At 33.4% G+C, this 25,342-nt stretch overlaps 2 protein-coding genes, 1 long non-coding RNA gene and 2 pseudogenes across 3 annotated transcripts; 3 read left to right on the top strand and 2 right to left on the bottom strand.

Annotated features, from left to right (window-relative positions):
• Positions 1-289: 289 nt before the first annotated feature.
• LOC120210395 (chlorophyll a-b binding protein 48, chloroplastic-like) lies at positions 290-961 on the bottom strand. The gene is made up of 3 exons (XM_039209137.1): positions 821-961; positions 630-770; positions 290-307 (listed from the first exon to the last, which is right to left on the bottom strand). Exons 1-3 carry the CDS (start codon positions 959-961, stop codon positions 290-292), a joined length of 300 nt encoding a protein of 99 aa, XP_039065068.1.
• A 2,739-nt stretch (positions 962-3,700) lies between these two features.
• LOC120210293 lies at positions 3,701-4,255 on the top strand. Its single transcript, XR_005524496.1, has 3 exons — positions 3,701-3,785; positions 3,887-4,139; positions 4,222-4,255. It is a non-coding gene; the product is annotated as an uncharacterized LOC120210293 (long non-coding RNA).
• A 702-nt stretch (positions 4,256-4,957) lies between these two features.
• On the top strand, positions 4,958-7,875 carry LOC120210396 (major pollen allergen Ole e 10-like). The gene is made up of 3 exons (XM_039209138.1): positions 4,958-5,013; positions 7,371-7,748; positions 7,851-7,875. The coding sequence occupies exons 1-3, from the start codon at positions 4,958-4,960 to the stop codon at positions 7,873-7,875; spliced, it is 459 nt and encodes a 152-aa protein (XP_039065069.1).
• A 670-nt stretch (positions 7,876-8,545) lies between these two features.
• LOC120210368 lies at positions 8,546-9,947 on the bottom strand (annotated as a pseudogene).
• An 11,085-nt stretch (positions 9,948-21,032) lies between these two features.
• Positions 21,033-24,805, top strand: LOC120210369 (annotated as a pseudogene).
• Positions 24,806-25,342: the final 537 nt, after the last annotated feature.

A 25,342-nucleotide genomic window follows, 5' to 3' on the forward strand; every position in this document is an offset into this window, starting at 1 on the left:
CCCACATAATATTAAAAACATTATTGAAAATGGATATTTAAGTTCTGGATTTTTCACTTTCTTGTTGAGTAAAAGAGAATAAGGGGGACTCTCGTGCACCGCTACCGTCGTCCGTTCGACACGGCACGGCTCGTGGTCGAATGTGTCTTCGACACATCCGCACGGATACTATTTTTAAAAAAAAATTCTTAAGGAATTTCTCTTTTCGAATGATAACAGCTGATTTATCAGTTATCAGAAATTAAACAATTTTTTCTTAAATTAAATAAAAAACGATTGATTTCCAGTTTTATACAGAGGAGACAAGCTGTAATATCAGGAGTCAGGTTCATCAGCTTCTTAATTCACTATCAACATTCAGAATTGACTGTTTTCTAAAGTTCTTTCTGTGTGATTTTCGATCAGAAGTGCAATACCACAAACTGTCCACTCCGGTTTACGGAATTCGAAGCGACCGTGTTAACTTCGGGAGACGATCTGCCTACTACAACGATTACACACATCGAGACGAATTCGTTTCGACAATAATTTTATCATGACACGATTTACGAATATATTCTTTTTAAATTATTGTTTATCTTTTCGGTCGTTATTAAGAACGTGGTTTTGCAGTACATATTTCTAATTACCTTGAGTTCGGAGAATGCTTCCGGGTCATCAGCAAGACTTAAAGGGTCAAAGCTACCACCAGGGTACAACGGGTCGGTCACCTGACCGATAGGTCCACCGGCGATACGGTAACCCTCGACGGCACCCAGTAGAATAACTTGCTAAGCCCAGATGGCCAAAATGCTTTGAGCGTGGATCAAGCTCGGGTTACCCAAGTAATCGAGTCCACCCTCGCTGAAGATTTGTGAACCGGCCTTGAACCAGACCGCTTCGCCGAACTTGACGCCGTTACGCTGGGGGAAAACGCATCCGAGAGCACCCAACATGGTCCATCGGCAGTGGAAAACCTCATTGGTTTAACAAACAACGCTTAAAATTGCTGGGGTTTTTTTTATACGTTCAGGTCCACCTCAAATATCCAACGCTGACACGTGGTGTTGAAAGTGCCACGTAGACATTGGGAATCAAATTTCCATACAAACCAATAGAAATTCATATGTAGATAGCCTTAGATAACACCCTTTCACGATATGCATTAGAAAGTTTTGGGAAATTGATGAAATCAACTGAATAATCTTAATGTTGTGGGTTTAATTCATTGAATATTTCAACAAAAACCAATGTTTAAATTTTATCAATATTCTTATTTAACTCTATTCAATAATAAAATCAATTTCAACTTCAACGAGTTATAATAAAACTCACACAATAATAATTAGTTGACCCTTATTCCGATATGTAATGGAGTAAGGGGAAGGTAGGATAGTAGGTTGCCTCCAACGCCAGGTTGAGAGTAACTTCCGTAGGAGACTTCCGAATTATGAAATACCCTCTATGGGACTCGATCCCACAACCCCAATAATAAGAGCCTTGTGCTCTACCAACTGAGCTTGATAGTCATTTTAAAACTCACACAATAATGATAAACCTTAACAATATAATAACAATATGATAATAATGAGATTATATGTATTCAAACAGATTATATGTATTCAAACTAAGAACATTACACATTTTTTTGGATAAACTATAAGTTTAGTATGTCAACTATCACTCTTGTTCCGTTTTGATCACCTAATTTTTTTTCATAATCATACCTAACGTTATGTTTCGATTTCATTTTGGTCACGCATTGTTAAAAAAATTAATGATGATGTTGATGTGTCTACATAAGGTAGTGCCACATCATCATTGGAAAAAAGTCACACCAATAATTTTGTTAATTTTTTAATGGTAGGTAATCAAAATGAAATCAAAACGTAACTTTAGATATGATTTTGAAAAACAAAATAGTTGAGTGATCAAAATAGAACAAAAGTGATAGTTGGGGTACTAAATGTGTAGTTTACCCTTCTTTCTTGGTGGTCGGTGGTGTCATGCCAACAATAGTTTGTGTCGAACAGCTTGCTTTCTCATGTTCCAATCCAGAAATAGAGATTAAAAAAACAAGTGATTTGGTAGTGTGAATTGCGAAAGCTATGTGGGGTTTTTGCTCTTCTTCTTCTTTATGTTTTCTAGTAATGGTAATGGCGTATCTCACCGTCAATGTCTCAAAATGATTAAACTCCCTTTAATACATTGCTTCTTTTATTCAGTATAGTTCATAAATACATCGATTATATGATCGTAAGTATCGAAATCTGATTATATATTTATATAAAAAAAATATTATTTAATTTTTACCTTCGTGAATATCAATTGAACTAAAAATGATAACGTATTAAAATTTGGATCCTTCATTATAAATCATTACGATGTATTAGGGATTTTGTCATTGCATAATCATCAATCAAGCACTTAATGGAGATGTGACGAAGTGTGTTTGTTTTCAGTACCATTCATTTGTGTAGAGAATTTTGGTTAAACCAAACACCTTTTCCTTAGACCATTAATAGATAAAAAATCAAAAGTCCTGCCTGGCAGATCAAATGTAATGAAACAATAACAGCTTTTTCCCAGAAGGCAAAACTTGAAATCAACCATTACTAAATTGTTGATTTAAGACATCCTAGTACGAGACCACTTGTTAGATGACTGGTAAGAAAATTTAATGTTTTAAATAAAGTTTCAAATTAAAGTTTTATAAATAAGAAAAACATTGTTATTTTTATTTAAAAGTTTAATTTTGATCGATTTAAGATATTATCGGATTTAGAGATGATCAAAATATTTAACCCTAACAAATTTTAACTAGATTTGATAAGGTTTTTTTTTTTTTTGAAATTCATATTTGGTGAAAAAATCTTCAACTCGACCCGACATGATAATTATTATAATACTCATTTTTATATATTTGAGGATAATTATTATAATGTTTCTTTATATTTTTAAATTATCTTTTTATCTTGTCAAATAAAATAGATAAAAAGATAGACTAAGATTGAATAAAACCTACAATTTTGATAAATACGTAAAAAATAAATAAAACCCTGATACATATCATCCCGTGTCTATCTCTAGTTAAATTTAATGTGACTATGAATTATTAAGGCTGTAAAAAAAACTTGTTGACGAAAACCTAATCTATTCTGAATTTCTGCAATAATTTCGACAATTAAACTCATGTTGAGTTTATTCTTTATTTATAAGGTTTGGAGTACGACAGAGAAAATGTTTGAGTCAAACGTCTTTGCTTCGTGTTCCTTTGACCATGTCTTTAACCTGTTCAGCTCTTCAAAGAGGATCATAAATTTAAAATTAATTATGGGTTAAAAGCTAAAACATATTTTCAACAATCATTACTTAAAAAAAAGAGAGCCTTTATGGCAAATTTACAAGAAAAACACCCAATGCTTTTCATGTTTGCCCTTACAAATCCTCGGTTAAAACTGTCCATTTGCGGCATTTTCATCCTATATATATATATATATATATATATATATTTATATATGAACTTTCCTTCATTTCTTATTACCCAAGTATCTTCCTTTTACTTTCAACACAGAACAATGGCTAAATCAACAGTCTCTCTTCCAGTTTTCTGTCTTCTCCTCTTCCTGTTTGTTAGGTCCCTTCAGAATTTGTAAAACTATTGCATAAATGGTAAAACTGTTGTTAGGTCCCTTCAGAATTTGTAAAATCATACGTTGATAGAATGGTAAAATTGCATTTCCATTACTTATCAAAATTTCATTCCCATTTATGCAGGGATCTTTCTGAAGCTGGCCAAAGGGCAGGTTTAAACTTAATGTTTAACTGAGATATTACTATGATTTTCCATTAAGAAAACCCTTTTTTCTCTTTCAAAATCCTCATTTTTTTATTATTAATTAAATAGGGAAAAACATGGTTTGTTGCAAAGCCTTCGACCGATGATGCAGCACTGGCTTCCAACATAAACTCGGCCTGTAATGATCTTGGATCCTTGGGATGGAACTGCAGCCAGATACAGCCGACCGGAGGCTGCTTCGAGCCCGACACTCTCTTCAACCATGCATCCTTTGCCATGAATTCTTACTACCAAGCCTATGGTCGTCAGGAACATACATGTTACTTCACGGGCTCTGCTCTCATCACCATCTCCGACCCAAGTAAGACCTTAATCCTATAAAGAAAAACATGTTTTTTTTTGTTTACCTTGGTTCTGCTGATCATGATTGTTTGTTCTTGCAGGCTATGGAAACTGTCAGTATGCGTGAGGAGTACTGATATGGAAGATATGTTCTGTTTGAAGGTTTCTGGGGGTTGTTTGTAATAAATTTATTTACAATATTCTAGGAGATTGGATTCTATAGCATGTTTTCATGGATGAAACGATTGTTATATTTGGTCTATATGATATTTAAATGATGATTATAAAAGTATCATTTCTATTATATTTTTTATTTTGTAGTGTTTGTGAATTTATTCTTCTTACAACCTGCGTATCATATAATAACCTTTAAACATAATCGAGCTAAGGATAGTACTATACAATGATACAAGGAATTCGAAATTCTTACGTTTTAAATTGAAATATTGAGAATTGAGAAAAATAGCATTATGAAAGTTTTATCCTTATGGTTATCGATAGTTATTAGATTGAATGGTTAGAGTCCAATAAAATTATCGAACATTAGGAGCTTTGCTCCTAACAAAACAATTAATCTGGTCTTTGTATTGACACTAATTCAGCATTTACTCTGAACTTTTAGAAAATTAATTGGAGTTAATTATACAATACATCTTCAAATTATAATTTCATTTTAAATTAATTATTAATGTTACATTTTGATTTCATCCCTAAATTTTGACTCACATTTTGAGTTAATCCTTGTTGTGAGGACAAATTGAATTCGTCGAACATTAACGGTTCACCCCTTTGATTTGAGGAGAGAGTTGTGACCGACGAGAAAATAACTGTCGATCGATGATAACTTTCTATGAGAAGGATGGTGGGAAGATCCTCCTTGTCCTAGAAGAAGGGTAAAAAGGTCATATTTTCTCTATGATTGAGAGGGATTTATAAGTGTGACTATGTAATGATATATGATATAGAGACCATCACGGCTACTTGAAGGTAAGGATGAACATGGGTCAAGTTTTCGATCAATTCGATCCGAGATTAGAATGACTTCATACGACTTGAACTCGACCCGACTTTTTGAGATAAATCTGAATCTGACACGAAACGTACACTCCCTCTGTCCCATAAAAAATGTCCCTTATTGACTTTTCAAAAGTCAAAATTTTTAAATTATGACCATATTTTTTAAATATTTTAAATAATTAAATTTTATAAAATATATATTTAAAAACTACTTTATTGAATTTTTTAAAATATATTTTTATCAATAATTAATTTTAAATAATAATTAGTTAAAGTTTAAAAAAATTGACCCAAAAAGTTAATAATTGACATTTTTTATAGGACAGGAGGAGTTAATTTAAAAAAATACTCTTAATCAATAAAAATATAGATTTGATTGAAAAATAATATATAGAAGTGTATTATTGCAATTGTTCATAAATATATAAGATATAATTATATTATTTTCGAGTAAGGTCGGGTCTGATATTTTTCACCCTAAACTCGAACCCGGACATATTCTTTAAAAAACTCAACCTAATCTAACCCGATTTAAAAAAAAACGGATCCTATAAGCTCGGGTCGAGTCAGAACCTATCACGTTTATGTTTCGATCCCATCCCTACTTATAGGTTGACCGTTGACATGTTAAATATATAGGATTGCCAAATCTTGGATTTTTCCATAGTGGATTGGTTTGATCTGTAAGATATCTTAATATCTTATCTAGAGGTCTCATTCATCTACTGTAGTTGATTTCAAAGTTTATGTTGCAAGGGTATGAGACTGTAGGAAACTCCGATAAGTAAAGATGTCTATTCATGAGTTCTAAAAGGTTGAGAATAAGTAATCTTTGGAGATGACTTCCGGAGGTAAAATAATTCCATACTTTTTAATGTTTCAAAATTATTCTTAAACTATGATACTCGTTTTAAATAAACATTTGAATATTTTAATAGTATCTCTCAAGATCATTCAAAAATTTAGGGATAAAATTAAAATGTTTAAAATTTGAAAGACCAATTTAGAATGATAGTCATGATTTAGGAACTTAGAGTACAATTAGCTCAATTAACTGTTATTTACAACTTATTGTATAAAACCCAAAGCTATAAACGAGGAGGAATCTTTTTTAGTCAATTTCTACACCAATCTCTGCAATTTTGCATCTTTTCTCACCAAGCTCAGGGTGAATTGATTCATTTGGGACATTTTTAAGGTTTGGAATATGGCAGACATGTTTGACTAATGTCTGATTCAGACCTTTCACCATGTCTTAAACTTTTTCAACTCCTTTGGCTTTATGTTTCTGGGTTAAAGAAGATAATTAACCCAAAATTAATTATGTGGATTAAAACGTATTTTCAATAATCATTACTTAAAAGAGACACATTTATGGAAAATTTACAAGTCATTTACAGAAAACACCCAATGTTGTTTCTGTTTTGCCCTTACAACTTCACAGTTAAATTGTCCATTTAAGGCATTTTCAGACGTTGAAACCATTACCAAACTCCACTACAAGATGGTTGCTAGTGCCAGGACTGTTTTGATAGCTCGTTACAAGAAAAATATCGTGGAAGCGGCAATTTATGGTCTGGAATTAGAAGGTTTCTTCAACCCAAAATAGCAGTGGCTAAATCAGTTGTCTCTCTCCCAGTTTTCTTTCATCTTCTCCTCATTGTGTCATTTGACTCTGGTATGTGCCTTTTCCATTGTCTTTCGTTTCTGTGTTTGATATCAAAGCATAAATGGTAAAATTGCAGTCAGATCCAGAAACACTGAACAGAGCCATGTTCTAGGTGGGAGGAGGGGCCATCGTCTCAGCTTTAATGGTTTAACTGCATTTTAGGCCACTGATAGTTTTGAAAATATTGTAATTAAGCCCTGCCCTGCCCTGCCCCTCCCCAAAAGTTCTGATTTAAATTTTTTTAGCATCATTTCAGTTTTAAAATCAAAGAAATTAAGTCTTGACCCACAATTTTATGGTTTAATTATTTTCTAAGACCTTTCAATTTTAAAATATAATTAATCTCAAGATCTCTTAATTTTTATGGGTTAATTTATTTTTATAATGATATTTGTTTCAGAATTAAACAACTTAATCCTCATAATTCAATCCTGACTACGTACCTGGTTAGATACCTTCAGAATTTGTCAGATTATACCTTAATATAATGGTAAAATTGTATTTCCACTCCTAAAAGTTGAAAACTATGAACTACTCATCGAAATTTTATTCCCATTTATGCAGGGATCTTATTGAAGCTGGCCAATGGACAGGTAAAAGAAATCAGCGTTTAACTGAGATAATACCATATTTTTCCATTGAAACTTTTTCCCTTTCAAATTCTCATGTTTTTAATGATAAAGGGGGCAAATGGTATGTTGCAAAGCCATCCACCGATGATGCGGCACTGGCGTCCAACATCAACTATGCCTGTGATTATATTGGATCCAAGGGATTGAACTGCAGCCAGATACAGCAGGAGGGAGCGTGCTTCGTCCCCGACACTCTCATCAACCATGCGTCCTACGCCATGAATGCTTACTACCAAGCCTATGGTCGTCAACCACACCAGTCTTACTTCACCAACTCTGCTCTCATCACAATATCCAATCCCAGTAAACAGTCTCCGTTAAACCCTAATCCTGTTTGAAAATATGTTTTTTGTTTGCTGTTTATGTTCCATTGCTGACATTGTTGTTCATAATGTTCTTTTTTTTCTTACAGGCTTGGAAACTGTCAGTATGCATGAGGGTTGGTTGATCTGGTATGGAAGACGATGGCACTGTTTGAAAGTTTTCTGGGTTTATTGTGGAATAATTGTAGCCAGAATCTTTATATTTATAGTTATTTTTATATCATGATTTATTTACATATATGATGAATGTGTATCCATGGATGCTCTTTCGTAATACTAGTTTGTTCGGAATAATAAATGATGTGAATCTTCGGTTCTTCATTTTTCTATCATCTTTCCTTCGTCATCTTTACATTTTCATTCGTTTTCTCATTCCCCAAACACCATAAATATGGCATGATTAAAGTTTCTAACAAAATATATTGTTGCACCAATGAATGGTTACAAAAAAAAAACATTGCTATTGTTTATCTTAGTACATTTATGATTATTAATGATGACCCGCCTTCTTCATTGATAATTCCGTTAAGGACGATAATGAAACAAAAACATAAAATGCAACTAAACATGATTATTACGAGTCCTCAATCCTCTTAAAACTAGGTTTTTGCTTCAAAAAAGAAAACTACATATACATCCTCAAGTACAAAGAAAAAACCATTCCCACTGATCCCATCTATTCATGTTATAGCCCTTTAATACCAGTAACTGATTAATAATCCTTGGGCTGTTGAGAAGTTAGATGAAACTACAGTAGTCAAATACATACATATATATATATATATTGAAAGAAAGAGATTCATGGTTCATGCTTTAGGAACATGGAAGGAACCATGTCTTGAAGAAGGCCGTTGTCAGACTCGGAAACCTGATGCTGGTAGTGGTGCTGCTGAAAATGGATTTCTGCAAACTTAGAAGATGCTGCGGCTTTGGTCATTCATGTGATGAGGCGCCATCCGCATGAACAATTCGTGCGGGAAGCTCGTCGTCCCCGCCAGCTGCGGCGGAGGAAACATCGAAGGCTGGAGCAGTGCCGCCGCATTCCCTCTCAGTGATGTGGGAAGCTGGTGGTTGTGTTGGCCTTCATACGTCGTGATCACCGTCGACGGATCCTGGTACGACCTCTCCACCCTTTTCTTGACCGTACACTTCTGTGTAGTGCACCGATAGTAGCTTCTACAAAACGAAAAAGCTCTCCAAATCATTCACCATATGAATGAAATAAACAAGCTTGTTCTTGTTTGTTTCCGGGAAAAAGTCTAGTCATAAACAGGGAATTCAACTATACAAAATCCATCAAGCTAGTCAAAGAAAGGGCGAAGAAGATAATGCAACCAGCCAAGCACAGACCAAAGACATGTAATCAGGTTTCAGACAAGGAACCAAACCTTGGGTACGGGCTGTTCTTCACAGCTTTCTGTCCATATTTTCTCCACCGATACCCATCTTCCAGATGATCAACTTCACTTTTCGTCATGAAAGCAAACCGTGGTTCTTTTTGCTTCCTCTCTTCTTTCTTTTTAGCTGCTTTGCTCCTATTACAGACACAATAATCAATTAAAACATTCAAAGGTTTCATCAAATCAAAGAAATGGAGATGAAGGTTAAGCCGATTACCCTTTCTTAGAGCTTTCTTTGCCGCCGTCATCGTCCGACTCTTTCGGCTGCTTGTTCTTATTCTCTGAATCTTCTTCACAATTACCGGCGGCCTCGCTTGAGGAAGAAGAAATGGAGGATTAGGAGCAATGGCCATAACTTCGCCACTATTAACACCAACACGCTCCTTTCTCGTTGGGGAAAACACTTCCGATGACAACCCGAAGGCTTTCTCAAGTGAACCATACTGGTCCATCGAACCGTGTAAACAATCCGTCAAACTCATGTACGAGGAAGGGTATTGTTCAGCCGATGAAACCATAAACATGTCGGCTGCTTCCACATGACAATCGTTGTTCAAGATTGTGCTTGCATGGTAATAAAAGTCTCTAAATTCATGATCCGACATGGAGAGAGATCAAACAAAAGGGTTCAACTTTTTGTAGTTTCAGGGTTTCATGGTATCCCTTACCATGTTGTTTGAGCTATATATATATATATATATATGATGAAGACATGGAAATAGAGTGTTTAGCTTTGAATGGGGCGGGGCGGGGCTTTGGGTTTCGGTTGCCACTTTATAAAGAAGGGTTGACAAAAACAACCTTCAATGGGACGAGCATCAAGTGGCTTCTACCATGGAAACATTTACTATCGAATTTTATATATAATATTTCCATTTTGGCTCTATATAAATTTCTAATATGATTTAGTCACGGTACTGTGATGTACGAATAGAATTTGACACATTATATATAGAATCTATAGGGGTGGTGCAGGGTTAGTGGTTCTTTTATAGTCTAGATTTTGATTTGAAAATTAATTTTTATTTGATTTTTATTTTTTAAAATTTAATATATTTTATTTTTTGAATTTGTTTTAATAGATAAAAACATATCTTTAACCTAATATAAACAAAAAAAAATATTAGTTATTCAATAAAATACGAAGATATTTAAAATATATATAAAGAAATATTATTTCCAGATATATATAGAAAATTGTTATAATAATCATTTGAGTTTGATAGATGATATTTACCTTAAATCTGACTTTGTTTTCATAAAATTCATTTTGAATTTATATTCAAAAAGATCAAATCTACGAAATCAAATCGAAATCTACTAAAATTTAATATTTTAACTATCCTTATATATAGCGGGTAAAGAAAATAACAATAACAATTAAATAAAATTCTACAATAATTATAGAACTAGTTGTAGATATTTGTTTTCTAAATCAAATGTTTGAATATTCTCAAACATAAAATTAATTATAATCAATAATTTAACATCAACAACAAGTATTTTGGATATTTATTTTTAATTATAAGATTGTCTTTCATTCTTAAGGAGGACTCAATAAATATGTTTTATGAAAGATTACATAATCGTGGTAAGAGTGATTCGTATTGTTGTATTAAGAGTTGATGAATATTTAAAATAAATTATTACCTATGAAATATAAAAAAAATAAGAGTTAAAGCTTCCTGTGTCCCGAACTATAACCCTCATTTCAAATTAGTCTTTAAACTTTTGATTACTTTAATTTCATCCCTAAATCATGACTCTCATTCTAAATTAGTCTTTAAACTTTTGAACATTTTAATTTCATCCCTAAACTACGACACTCTTTCTAGATTAGTCCCCAAAATTTTGAATATTTTAATTTCATCCCAAAATTCATCCTAATATGTAATTAGTTTCAACCACAATTTAACCTAATTTTTTTTCAAACATATAATAATATAACTTGGTCTAATGATTTTATTAACAAGGGATGTGCTTATTATATACGTATAGTTTGGGATGATATTGGAATGTTAAAAAAAATTGAGGACTAATTTAGAATAATAGCCATAATTTAGGGATGAGATTAGAACATTTAAAATTATATGGATCAATATAAAATAAAGATCATGTTTTAAGGACATGTGATGCAATAACTCAAAATAAATGAGAAAGGTGACACTTAAGATAAACCATCAATATAAATATTTTAAATTTTATCTTATTATATTTATTAATTTAATTAAAAATTATCTTTAATAAATTTATCTTACATTTATAAATTTTTTTGGTTATATGTACTTATTATGATATTTATGTAAAATATCAATTGGAGAGGCCGGGAAGATGAGACCAAACAAAAAAGGCAGTCAAAACATTCAAACTTGAGGAAGTATTATAATGATCGAATATTAGGCGTACACGTGCCGTTATTTGGTACCGGCTTTGACCGTCGCCGACAACACCACCCGGCACGTGGGAGATCCTTTCGGCTTTCGCTGCTTCTGCTGATGGCTGTCCTACGTCACCCATTCCTTCCCCTTTTTGCCCCCTTTCTTCGAATTTTCTAGGAAAAAAGCATCACCTCTTCGGTGATTCTTTGGTATAATTTTTTATTTTGGTCCCTACATTATACTGAAATTCGAATCTAATCCTAGGGATCAAAGCTCGAACCTTGGAAAAAATGTTAATGTCAATTAATCACTGAGATTTGAATAAAAGATGTTGTAACATTATAGCATGTAAAATTGTACATGACTTGCTGTAATTTGTGGCTATTTTGTCTTCTAATTTACTAATAAGTTGTTTGGTTTTAATTAAACCTCAATTTGAGTCTAATGTTTTTACTTCTTATTTTATCAGTATGATTTTGTCGATCAATATTCGATATTTGATTTATCATTTTTTTAATTTAATATAAATTTTATGAAGATTTATTATAAGACGAGAATTCATTTTGATTACTCAAAAATAATATTATTTCGTTATATAAAAAATAAAGGTAGGAAAATGTCAAACTTGTACCGATGACAATTCTCCATCTACACCACTAGGAAGTTTCAAAGGGATAAAGTTTTTTTTTTTTTTACATTTTAAAACACTACTTTAATTATTAATTATGATTTCAAATTCTAATGTGAAAGCTCTTACCCATTGCTTGATTCTTTCAAGCAGTCATTCCAACTACTTGGGCTAAGTATGAATTTATTTAAAGAATGCACTCTCTTTTTTAATTTTTTTTAATAAAAGGTAACATATATTATTATAATATTGTATTGATATTGTTTGAAAGGGTCATCAATAATATTTAATTTCTTAAGTTGACTTTGGCTATTCTGTGATCCGTACTTCATATATATATGTATAATTATTTTAATTTAAAATTAATCAAATTCATGGTCTCGGTACAGTCAAGATTACTGCTGAACATGATTCCACTCTACTTCACTTACTACAACTAAAAGGTTCATAGCTTGTGATGCATACTTCATCTACGATATAAGATTATATATATATATATATATATACTACTTTCACATGCAAGAAGAAAGTTGGCTTTATAGAAGACATGGAATATATATGTGTGTGTGTCATTTGTTCTACTGAGAGTTTTCTAGAGAAATTTTAAAAAATCAAAAAGTCGACATTAATATATTGTCTTTGAATTAGAATTTATTTTTTCTAATTTTATCAAGAATTCTGATAATTTATAAATAAAGTAACTAAGGGTTTTTTTTATGGAAAATCATAGAATAAAGTATCTTAAAATGTCATGAAAATTAGAAAGTTTATATATGATTAATTTTTTTAATAGTTTGCGGTGATTATAAAAAAATATTTGTTCAAAATTTTCTTAATCATTGACAACGTATACTCCTTATACAACTACTTGAACTTAATACATCTAGAGAGAACAACAATTTTTAACTTTTATTATTGGACGGTTTGTACATATTAAGCTTAAATATATGGCTTCTGACATTCAAGGTCAAATAATATGATACCATTTGAATCTGGAGGTATTTCGTCTAGAAATATAATGATGTGCGCACCTTGGGGAGAAAATAGTGACTTGACTTCAAGAAAAGTTTCTGAACTTTGCCCTGGTAATAGCAATGGTGGGCTACTTTCTGAATTTTTACCAGAGCAAAAAGGCTTAGTTTGTCAATGGTCTTAATCTTATTATGAGCACAAAAGGAAGCTTAACTTTATCCATTTATGACTGTCATATAGCTGCTTGCATTGCTGCCAAAACTCAAAGATACTTGAGAATAGTTACAGCAATTAAAGTCTTTAATCCAATGATAATAGAATGGGCTCACCACTTTTTATAATTAGTATATATTATCAATCATTACGATATGAATAACTCAATTATCAATGCCTCGAACATTTCATGCATTTTTGCATTTTGCATATACATTTCATTTTTTAAGTATTTTCATAAACATGAAATCTCTTCATGGAGAATTCGATGAAGTGGTTTTAACCACATAACACCACATGGAAGCAAGATTGTAACATCATAAAAAAAACTATCACAACGAATGAGCCCAATCAGCTGGTTGTACGACTAAACTGCCAAGATGATCTGAGAAAAAAGTCCACATATCCTAAGGGCTACAATGTTGAAGCTATTTGTAGTTGCCACATAGGATGCTCCAAACATTCCTCTGAGAACTATAAGGCGCTGAAGCACAAGATCCAAAACCTGATGGATTCATGGGCATTGACAGCCGAAGAAGGGGGCATGGCATATACCATTTGCACTTAGAGGATTGTTTTGTTTGAACACGTCACTGATATTTCATGTTTGCTTAATCTTTTAAACGATTGAATTTATGCTACTTTCTAAGGTGGAACAATTGAACAAATTTTAATATTTAGTTCTTCGAATATTAAATGAATTAAGGATTTTTAACTCTTCAAGAATTATAGATTTTTGACATATGACAAGATTAGACCTTTCTTATCATGTCTCAAACCCCAAAATGAAATACCTTGATCATTACCAAAAAGACCAAATTTTGACATAACTTCCCTTTGAAATTCTTGAACATTGTCTTTATCTTTTTGATACACCCATACCTTTCTTTGAGTCAAATAAAGTCACACCATTAGACTCAAAATTGACATTTTAATACCCAAGGCATTGAGTTGTTCATTTGAACATGAGCATTCTTCTAAGACACAATTTGGGGCATCTCGCCGGGAGCCTGAACATTGAGATATGTTGGGAGCAAGGAGCAAAAAAACAATTCATTCGAAATAATTCTATCACGCATTAACTACACTGTTTTCATGTGAATGAAATTAATCCTGAAAATCTATCCCCTGGGGATACCTCTTCTGTGAGGAATTCCATGTATGAAATGATGAACGACTTTCTTTCTTTATCCCTTTACAACAGGAGAAAATATATCCCTTGTGTCCCCTTTTGAGCCTGTAGTATTTTTCTTCTAATTCAACCCTAACCAAGGATCACCCTCCACATTGGGGGGCAAGGTGGAAGAAATCTGCTCACACGAGTGAAGACATCAATCAAAAGGAGACACCAAAAGGTGGACCAAATGGCAAGTGCGAAGATCCAATCAAGAACAAAAGAAAAGAAGCAAAAAAAGCAAAAAAAAAAAAAACAAAGAAGCAAGAGAAACAAGAACAAAAGAAAAAAAGAGAAAAAGAGAAAAAAATCAAAAGAAAAAGGGACAAAAAGCACATGCAAAGATTCCCTAAAGACAAATGGCACATCAAGCTTCAAACTATGAGATTGATCAAGCACAATCATTACCGAATCTCTGAATCACTTCACTCGAAGATCATGGAACATCCAGAGAAAATCCAGAGAAACATATGAGTAGATCCAAATTGAGCAAGACATGATTGAAGGCATCAGAATGAATTGACCCTTGGTTCAACACCTGAAACACTTGTTTGGGCCTATTTATCCTTTTCTTTCATAACCATGAGCCTTGGCCTACATTACGTGCCTTAAAAGTCCCTTCTAATCATACATGGATTTCTAAACAGAAGAGACTATCTTCAGATTTCATCCCGCCCATCAGGATTAATCTTTGTTTGCAAAAAAACAATGTAATTAATGCATGGTAGAAAAAATAACAAAGGGGGGTTCAAGACGTAAATCCTGAATAACGTCTTGAAACCAAAGGAGGGTTCGAGTTGAAAACCTGAAAAGGTGGCTCGAATATAAAAATTGTGCAACTGAGGCGATCACGTAAATTCCTTGATAAGGCATCGCACAATCCGAGTGTGACAACGAAGGTTGGGAGTCAGAGAACACTTCCAGTAGAGAAGCATGCAAGCTACCCCATCAATCCTTTGAGCATCAAATACCAAACCTTTGAGCATCAAATGCTAAACCTTTGACCAAACACATGACCTGAGACTTTTTATCCTTTCCTTACTCGACCATCTCTCAAAGATAGTTTTGATCTTGACACTTGTCAAATAGCATAATTTATTGAAGGATTAACATTGTAATTAATTCTTTGATATCCGTTGAACTCTAGTTTTATGATTCGTCTCAATTGTAAAACCGTGAAAGTGACAATATTTTCAAAACTCTTTTAATTGATATTTTCATAACTTTGAAATAAAAGAGAAAGAAAAACATTTTTTTCAAACAAGACAGTCTCTCTAGAGTGGATCTTGGTAAATGACATGTGACTCTTAGACATAAAGCTCGTGCTCAGAATCAATGATGAAGCAAGAAATGAGGAACATTTGGGCATCTTTGAAGATTCAACATCAATATTGGGGTATTTTTGATATTGGGCATCTTTGGGGATTCAACATCCTAATGCAAATTATCAGACCTTTTTCAGGAGATAAAATATAACTAATTCATGTTACATGCATCTTATGCATACATTTTAGAGCATCATATCTATCATTTCTTTCTACGTACATAATTTTTACATCTTTAGAGTCAAGTTCGACTTCAAGACGAAGGATACTCGATTCAAAAGCACCTTTACAGATTGATGTCGGTGTTTAGCTCAGCAGCAAGAAGCTACACTTCAACCAACTCGACAGATAGAAAGATCGACATTCATTTTCAGATTCGACATTTCCAATATAAATTCTGTCTCGCTTGAGACAGTGTCATTTAATGCAGATGATTATCTCATTTGAGATTGCTTTTTTAAAACAGACTTTGTCTCACTTGGGACTGTTTTACTCGAAAGAAGATTTATTTCACTCATGATTGTTTTTCTTAAAACAAGATTTGTCTCTCTTGAGACAGTTTCTCTTGAAACATAAACATTGAAACATTTCCCTTGAAATAAATTTCGTCTCTCTTGAGATAGTTTCCCTTGGAACTAAGTTTTGTCTCTCTTAAGACAGTTTCTCTTGAAACAATTTTCGTCTATCTTGAGACAGTTTCCCTTGAAACAAAACCTTTGAATTATTTCCCCTAAAACAATTTTTTTCTCCCTTGAGACAGTTACTCTTGAAACACAAAATCTTCAAATTTATTTCCCTTAAAACATAATTTTGTTTCCTTGAGACCGTTTCTCATAAAACAACATATATCTTGAGATCGTTCCCTTGAAACGAATTCTATCTCTTTCAAGACAACTTCTTTTGAATCATCATGAACCGTACACTCAGCTCAGGCACATACTTGAGATGGTCGAAAAGCATTTCTCAAATAAAAAATAGAATGTGCACATCAGATTTGAACATTTGAAGAATCAAGATCATGGATCAAAATTTGAAGATTCAAGAATCAAGATTCCAGACAGGCAACTGGAGATCGAGATTTCTCTCCAGAGCCCCAAGATAACATATGTTGCATATGCATTTTAGGCACACCTAAGAGCATTGCATCCATAGCATCACATATATGCATAACTTTTCAGGTTTAGCTAGAGTCAATTTCAACTTCGCGGCGAAGGATATTGAACTCAAAGCGACACGATTTGCTCGAGAGTGGATTTTAACTTCACGACGAAGGATATCTAGCTCGCCAAACTTCACAATAAAGGGGTCTCCACGGTTTCAACTTCACGGTGAAGGGAATTGTGTCCACCCGCAACATACAATACTTGGATTTCAACTTCACGACGAAGGATATTCAAGTCAAGGCTCAACTTCACAACGAAGGGGCCATCTGCGATTTCAACTCCACGAAGGAGGATATCGTGGCACTCGAGGCAACACAAGTTCAACTTCACAACGAAGGGACAACTGGTTGTCACAACAAAACTTCTCAATTTCAGAGCCAATTTCAACTTCACAACGAAGGATATTGGACTCCAGCAACGCAAGTTCAACTTCACGACGAAGGGACCGCTGCCTGTCAACAACAACTTCTCATTTCAGAGCCAATTTCAACTTCACAATGAAGGATATTGGACTTCAGACAACGCAAGTTCAACTTCACGACGAAGGGACCGCTGCCTGTCAACAACTTCTCAATTTCAGAACCAATTTCAACTTCACAATGAAGGATTGGACTTCAGACAATGCAAGTTCAAATTCACGACGAAGGGACCGCTGCTTGTCAACAAACAACTTCTCAATTTCAGAGCCAATTTCAACTTCACAACGAAGGATATTGGACTTCAGACAACGCAAGTTCAACTTCACGACGAAGGGACCGCTGCTTGTCAACAACAACTTCCCAATCGCAGAGCCAATTTCAACTTCACAACGAGGATATTGGACTCCAGACAATGCAAGTTCAACTTCACGACGAAGGGACCGCTGCTTGTCAACAACAACTTCCCAATCTCAGAGCCAATTTCAACTTCACAACGAAGGATATTGGACTCAGACAACGCAAGTTCAACTTCACGACGAAGGGACCGCTGCTTGTCACAAATTTCATTCAGATTCAATTTCAACTTCACGACGGAGGATATTGGACTCTGAACAATGCTACTTACTTGGATTTCAACTTCGAACGCGAATCGCACAAGCATCATCACTTAGATTGGATTTCAACTTCACGGCGAATATCCAACTCAAAAAGGGAGTATATGTCAACAAAGACCTTCGAGTTCGACTACGCTCAGCTCCAAGGCACATCATTTACAGCATAACTCAATGCTAGAAGGGTTATCTGCCATCAAAATTGTCGAGTTCGATTCCATTCAGCTCGATGACACATCAATCGCACTACTTTCCGGTTGCAGTCGATGTTTTCAAGTCGAGAAGAGGACCTGGGTTAACCGTGCCTTAGTGACAAGCAACCATTTTCAAACAAAAGCTATATGTCAATGAAGATTTCTGAGTTCGATTCCGATCCAAGGTCTTTAAACCGAGAAGAAGACCGAAGGGCAACGAGAAGCCACGTTCTGATTCAAATTCCGAACTACGGCTTCAATTTCATATCATTCCAAGATGAACTCGGCTTCACGACGGAGGAGTCATCCGTAACTCAATTCGACAGGGAGTTATTGAAACATCAGAGTCAATTTTCAACTCCACAGAACGAAAGTGTGTCTTTTAATCTTTGCCCTATCCCCGTTACACGACTATGGGCAAAGAGGGGCAGCTGTCAACACACCTTTTCGTCCTACTAGAATTCAAACTCCTAAAGATAGGTCTAGATATTGATCCACAAGATAATAGCCATTGTAACTCACTATTGTAGACACGATTTACACACAAAACACAGAGGAAAGCACGGAAAATACAAAGGCAAAGTTGTTGTAAACGATTCGAAAAGAAAATAAAAGGTAGCATCTTTTTTACATTGGTTCGTTCATTTCTCGCATGTGCATGTTATTTTTTCTTGAGATTTGTTCGAATAACCCAAAACGTGGGTTGCGCCGATGACTAAAAAAGGGTGGGATTTCGAAATTTCGAACCTAGATCCACCCCCGAGGCGTGTTCATTTTTTTAAAATATTTAATTCTCCCCCTAAATCATTTTTTTTTCCTACTTTATTATTCTTGTTATATACACATATTACTTCTCTTAATTGTATTATTATATATATATGTTTTATTATATATATATATATATATATATATATATATCTATAATATATTATATTTATTTTTTTTTTGATTATTTTACTTATTATATATATGTTTTTACTTTTTTATATATTTTACTCATTTATTATATTTTATATTTATCCTATATTTTATGTTTTTATATTCTTTTACTTGTTTTATTTATTTTTACATTATCATTTTATTTTTTTAGTGTTTGCTGTGCATATATTAGTGTTATTGTTTTTATTTTATATATTCTATTCATTTTTATTTACTTTATTTCTTACTTAATCTCCTTATTTTATTTGTTTTACTTTATTTCATTTATTCATCTCTTCTAACCCTATTTTGACTTTTAAAGGGTATATTTGTAAATCCGTCAAAGGTAAGTAATTTTGGATCATTTTTATCTTTTAATTTAACTTGTTATTTTTCTTAATTAACAACTGGAAACGTGTAAGGGCCTTCCTTGACCGGAGGCCCGACCTAATTTCTGGTAAGACGCATATCAGGTAAGAAATAGGGTATCTGATCAACCCATTTATCTTTAAATAAATGATCGGGTGGCGACTCCAATCCACATTTTCAAGTCGAAGCCCAATTCCGGGGCCCAACCGAAAGACGGTTGCGACACACAAAGAACAGTCACTAATAATGGATTAATACCATGTTTTTTCTTTCTATTTTTGTTGGTCTGTGTTAGCAAAGACAAGGCTTTCTGATTGTAAAATGTTTTGAGAAGCAGAGACAGAGTCCTAGGATGTTTGAACATTGAAATGAAGATGCAGCAAATGTCAAAAAGAGGGTCCTGATTCCTGAAGCAACAAAATTTTCAAGTGGGTGACAACTTTGTTGAAATGCCCCATAACTGGATACGGCTTAAAGACTCTGTATCTGTATTTATCACGTACTATTATGAAGCTAGGAACCAATGGACCAATCCATCAGGGGTCCCAACATGGATTTTGGATAGAACTTGATAGGCACAGCCACAGGGTGTGGTCAAGGCTACCAAAAAGGAAACATCCAACGTAAAGATGATGTTCTGGCTCGTTATAACGTGGATTGAATTATAAACTCGTGTTTACTGATATGGGCAATTTGAATATGAAATATTAAATAATTCGACAATATGGTATTTCAACTCTATATAATAGATTTATATTTGTCACGTTGAGAGTTAAACTGTCTTAAAAAATAAAATAAAATTAATTATTTAATCAAATGATAAGAATGTTTTTTTAACATTGTGTATGTAGAATATATTTAGTGGTTTTAGTGATTAAAGAAGTGATTTTTTTTTCATGTGATCTCGAGTTCAAACAATTACGTCTGCATCGTATGTGTAATTCATGACTAAATAAGATTATGAATACATATTACCTTATATTTACCTCGACATATTGCATGGCTAAATATCATTCTAATGAAAATGATTAAATAGCTATTTTTGACATCCCGAACGAAAATTTTTCAAATTATTCATAGAGATATCCATGGTCCGCTTTTTTACGGATAAAAGGATGATGTACTACTTTATCCCATCTCCTTCAATTTAAAAAAGTTACTATTCAATCAATATACTTTATATGTAGTTGTTCGGGTTAGATACGAGATTATATTTTAAAATTAAATTTCTGATCAATAAAATTTTCTTAAAAATCACCTTAAATCAAATAACGAATGAAAATGTGTTAATACTCAAATCGGGTTCGGTTGGATTAAAAATCTAAGCCGACGGACCTAATGTGACTACATGATATTAGGTGGTTCGAAATAAAAAGAAAATAATCTTGAGTATGAATAATTGCCTGGGGACAAAAATAGAATTGCAGGAACGAAAGAGGCGCTTAAACAAATAATCTCAAAATAGCGGTAAGAATAACAAATTTCATTTCACTAGTTTCTATAATTTACGCCGTAGTCCCGTTGTTTCTCTTCGCTTAGAACTATCAGCTATAGTCAAGAAGTTCCGCCAAACAAGAATCCGATATTTTTTCTGAGAAAATATTGCCAAACGAGAAAAAAATGGTCGGCTTTCTCTTTTAACTTGTCAATCTTTCAAATTTATATTAAACGTACCTTGCGACTTTTTCCCTTTCATTATTTGCGTTTTGGAGATCTGCTTTGTCTATGTTGTTTGGCTATCTCTAACGCAAATCTAAAACTATTCACCTGGCATTTGCATTTAATTTTCTGTTTATTTTCTGTTTTTCTAAGAACTAGACTCAGATCTAATTCGTTTCTTTATAGAGTTGAAAAGATTTGAAGATTTCATGCTTTAATTTAAATTGGAGAGCTAGATCGGAACTAAATTGGCATTATCTTAGTTTTTTAGTTAGCTTGATTAGTTGAATCTGTATGAACTTTGTTTCTGAATTGAAAATTTTATGATCTCTGTTTGTAGGAGTTATGCCCTTCAATAAAAAACATCCTTCTTTTGGATTCCGAAGGAAACCGTGTAGCTGTGAAGTATTACTCAGATGACTGGCCGACGAATTCTGCTAAGGAAGCTTTTGAGAAAACTGTGTATACCAAAACCCAAAAGACTAGTGCCCGTAACGAAGGTCAATTTGATCTGCTAAGGAAGTTTTTACTTGCTTCTCTGCACCTTGTCTTTTCTGTTAATGCTTCCATACATTTCGATTGATCTGAGTGTATAATGCAAATCAAATAGATTTGTTTGGAAGGTATGTTCAATTCTAAGTTAAGCAATTCACTGGATTTGAGGTGGATCGAGGGTTTAATCTAAGGGTACAGTAGTGAGCCTTGCGTTTATGCTGGTGGATGAGGAAAAAATCCTAGCTTGGCATTGGTTTAAGTGTTGGTTCATCATACTATTCTAACATGATGCTGTTATTTTTTTAATTTTATTTTACAGCTGAGATAACGATGTTTGACAACTATGTGGTCGTCTACAAGTTTGTTCAAGACCTTCACTTTTTTGTTACTGGAGGCGAAAATGAAAATGAGATAATCTTGGCCTCAGTACTCCAAGGTTTTTTTGATGCAGTTGGACTTATCCTTAGGTTTTTTCATAAATTTTATACTTTTACGGTTTTTTGATATATCATCATGCCTATTTTTGACTTTTTCCTCCTTCCAGAGGCACCGTGGACAGAGGGAGATGCTGGAGACTTAGATCTCATTTTCTTGTGCCTTGATGAGATTGTTGATGCGGGTATGAATTATCATTCATTGTATTGTTATGTTTGAAGTTCAATACTTTTCCTGATTCTCTGAGTAGACCATCTTCTTTCCTTGTAATTGTATTAGAAGTGTTTCTAGTATAATTGGGCTTGAAATTTACCAAGATTCCTCCCTTCCCGGCTTTTTATATATATATGCTGGTTAAACATTTGGTTGACTCTGTACTAATCATGCATTTTATCTCCTGACGATGCCAGTGAGAAGGTCGGCAGAAGAAAAGAGAAAAAAAGACTAGCATATAGATTTTTTTATTACTTATTACCTTTGGATGCATTGAATTGGAAAGAAAAAGAAAGAAATTATATTGAATTTGGTCAAACAAGAGAAATTATTGAATTTGGTCAAACAAGAGTTAAACGTTTTCTTTTTGCAAAAGTGTCAGAGTTTCAGCTAGATTGAAACTGAAAGAGTGTTAGTAAGCCTTTGATCTTTTTGCTTCTCCTTCTCTGCATAGGACCAACAAGTTTGTTTTCCTTTTATCTTTCAGCTGGTTTTCTGAGTACATTTCCATGGCTCCTTACCATAGGTAATTCTTATCCAAGAAACTAGAAAGAGGGGTTACTTAAATAAGCATAAAATAAGACTAAGGGGCCCCTGAGGGGCCATGGTTTTGCCATATACGTGGGATTAGGATACTTGTATTGACAAATCTTGTTCCTTTCCTGGAACACTTTATAGGTTGAATAATTTGCCAAGAGGGGGTGAATTGGCCTTTTGAGTTTAGTGAGTAAGGAGTATAAAGATGAGACAATTTGCACAAGGATTTATAGGGGTTTGGCTTTATCAACCAAATCTACATCCACTACATTAGCCCTCACTAAGGATTTTCTAACAAATTCACTAATTTGTTCTTTCTTTTTCTAAGATAAAGAGATAACCTTTACAACTCCCTAGCTTTTCAAAGGCTAAGCTAGAATCAATCCCATTTACAAAAGGAATAAGATGTAAACAAAAAAAACCTCTCAAAAGGAAGGTGTTTACAAAGATTAAAACTCACAAAAACAAAACCTAAGGATATACAATTAAGCTCAAAACACAAATATTTACAAGAGAGAAAAATAAATATTGAAAAACTTTTCTCTTGTGTTTTATTGCTTGGATAGGTGTTTGTCTAACCTTCTTCAAGTGTCTTCAACTTGTTTTTATATGTTGGAATGAGTTTGTGGCCGTTTCTAGCCGTTGAGGAGTAATTTTCTACAAAATAAAACTGTCCATGACAGATAGTATCGGTACTCCTTTAATGAGTATCAGTACTATTTTTGTAATATTTAAATAAACTAGCCGTTAAAGACAATTGGGCTTGACCAGTATCGATACTATGCTTCATGGTATCAATACTACTGTGTAAAGTAGTATCAGTACCTCTTGGGTATCGGTACCTATTTTACATTCTGGAATTTAAGCAATTTGGAAAACAACTGGTAATATCGATACTACTTAGAGAGTATCGATACTTCTCTTAATTTGTGCAATTTGGAAAACAACTGGTAATATCGATACTACCTAGAGAATATCGATACTGCTCTTACCTTTGGTATATGAACAGTATCAGTACTGTTCATGTAGTACTGATACTACGTACCCAAAAAAACTGTTTTGTGCTCAAATTCTAGTTTAATGGACTTTGAATTTTTTTTGAAAACTTTGAACAAATTCAATCAAGTCCAAAAACATTTTGTCTTAATTTGTTATATCAAAATATTAAAAAACATCGTTCAACAGTAAGAGTTGCTCTAGAAGCAATCATTTCCTTTGAATGCTTGTCTTATAATCATTTTGACTGTTTTCTATCTATTTGGCAGTATCGTTCTTGAAACCGATGCGAATGTTATCGCCGGGAAGGTTGCTAGTCATAGTATGGATGATGGAGCGCCGTTGTCGGAGCAGGTCCTATGACTTGTCCCTGAAATATGCAACACTTGTTCCTATTTTTCATTCTCCTTTAGATTATATCATCCACCAGAATGCATAATTGAATTCTTTGACAGGTGAAACATATCAATAACTATTGTCACCATATTAACACATTCAATGTTGTACAGACGATAACTCAAGCATTGGCTACTGCACGCGAACGTCTTACAAGATCTCTCCTCATATAAAACGTGTACACCAAGGGGGGAAGCCGGAGGATATAATCTTTTATATTGATGCTATACCTTATGTGCTTAGGATATTCTTTGTGTGCCCTTTTGGCTGCAATAGAAAAGCGGACGATTAGGATGAACATTGATGTTATTGCGACATTGCTTTCTTGATAATAGTGAGTGAGAGTGTTGAGACTCGTTTCGTATGCTATTCGGAGCCTATGCCAATAACAGAATAAACCGCTTGAAGGCGCCCACAGGCATGTTTTCTAGATTTACAGGCTGCCCCCTAGCATGACAGATATCTAGTAAGTTGGTTTTAAGTTGGATGCCTGATTTTGTTTTGGAGATCAGGTTTTGTATTGCTCTTGCATGCAATTCTTGCCTGTTATTCCTTTTCAGTGTGTTATGAGATAGATTTTCAATTCCGTCTACACATGATGGGGTTTGTTAATGTGATGTTTTGTGATATCAATTAAATCTATTAAACATGAATTATCAAGTATTATAGAATATTTTAAAAATTGATATAATACAAAAATAATAGCAATTGCTAAATCTACAGTGCAACATCATTAATTGATTCATGTTGCTTAATTGTCTGCCCAACCCAAATTAAATTGATTCAGAACAATGATTTAATGATAAAGTTGGCCCTAAACAGATACGCTAGTTTACTATTTGTTGGTGTATTAAATTATATAATATTAAACAGATAAACTGGCGTCTTCCTATAATTTTTCTCAAAAGATCTTTTTTTATATATAAAAAAAGTCTATATTTTTTATTATTTTATAATCAATCACTCATTATTTTACGCGTCACTTGTCATATATATATATATATATATATAAATATATTCCAATCAATAGCCAGTCCTATTATATATCATAACGATAGATTTTAATTGCGAAAACCACATTTTAAC

The sequence above is a fragment of the Hibiscus syriacus genome, unplaced genomic scaffold (genome assembly GCF_006381635.1).
Source record: "Hibiscus syriacus cultivar Baekdansim isolate YM2019G1 unplaced genomic scaffold, ASM638163v2 tig00109923_pilon, whole genome shotgun sequence".
NCBI lineage: Eukaryota > Viridiplantae > Streptophyta > Magnoliopsida > Malvales > Malvaceae > Hibiscus > Hibiscus syriacus.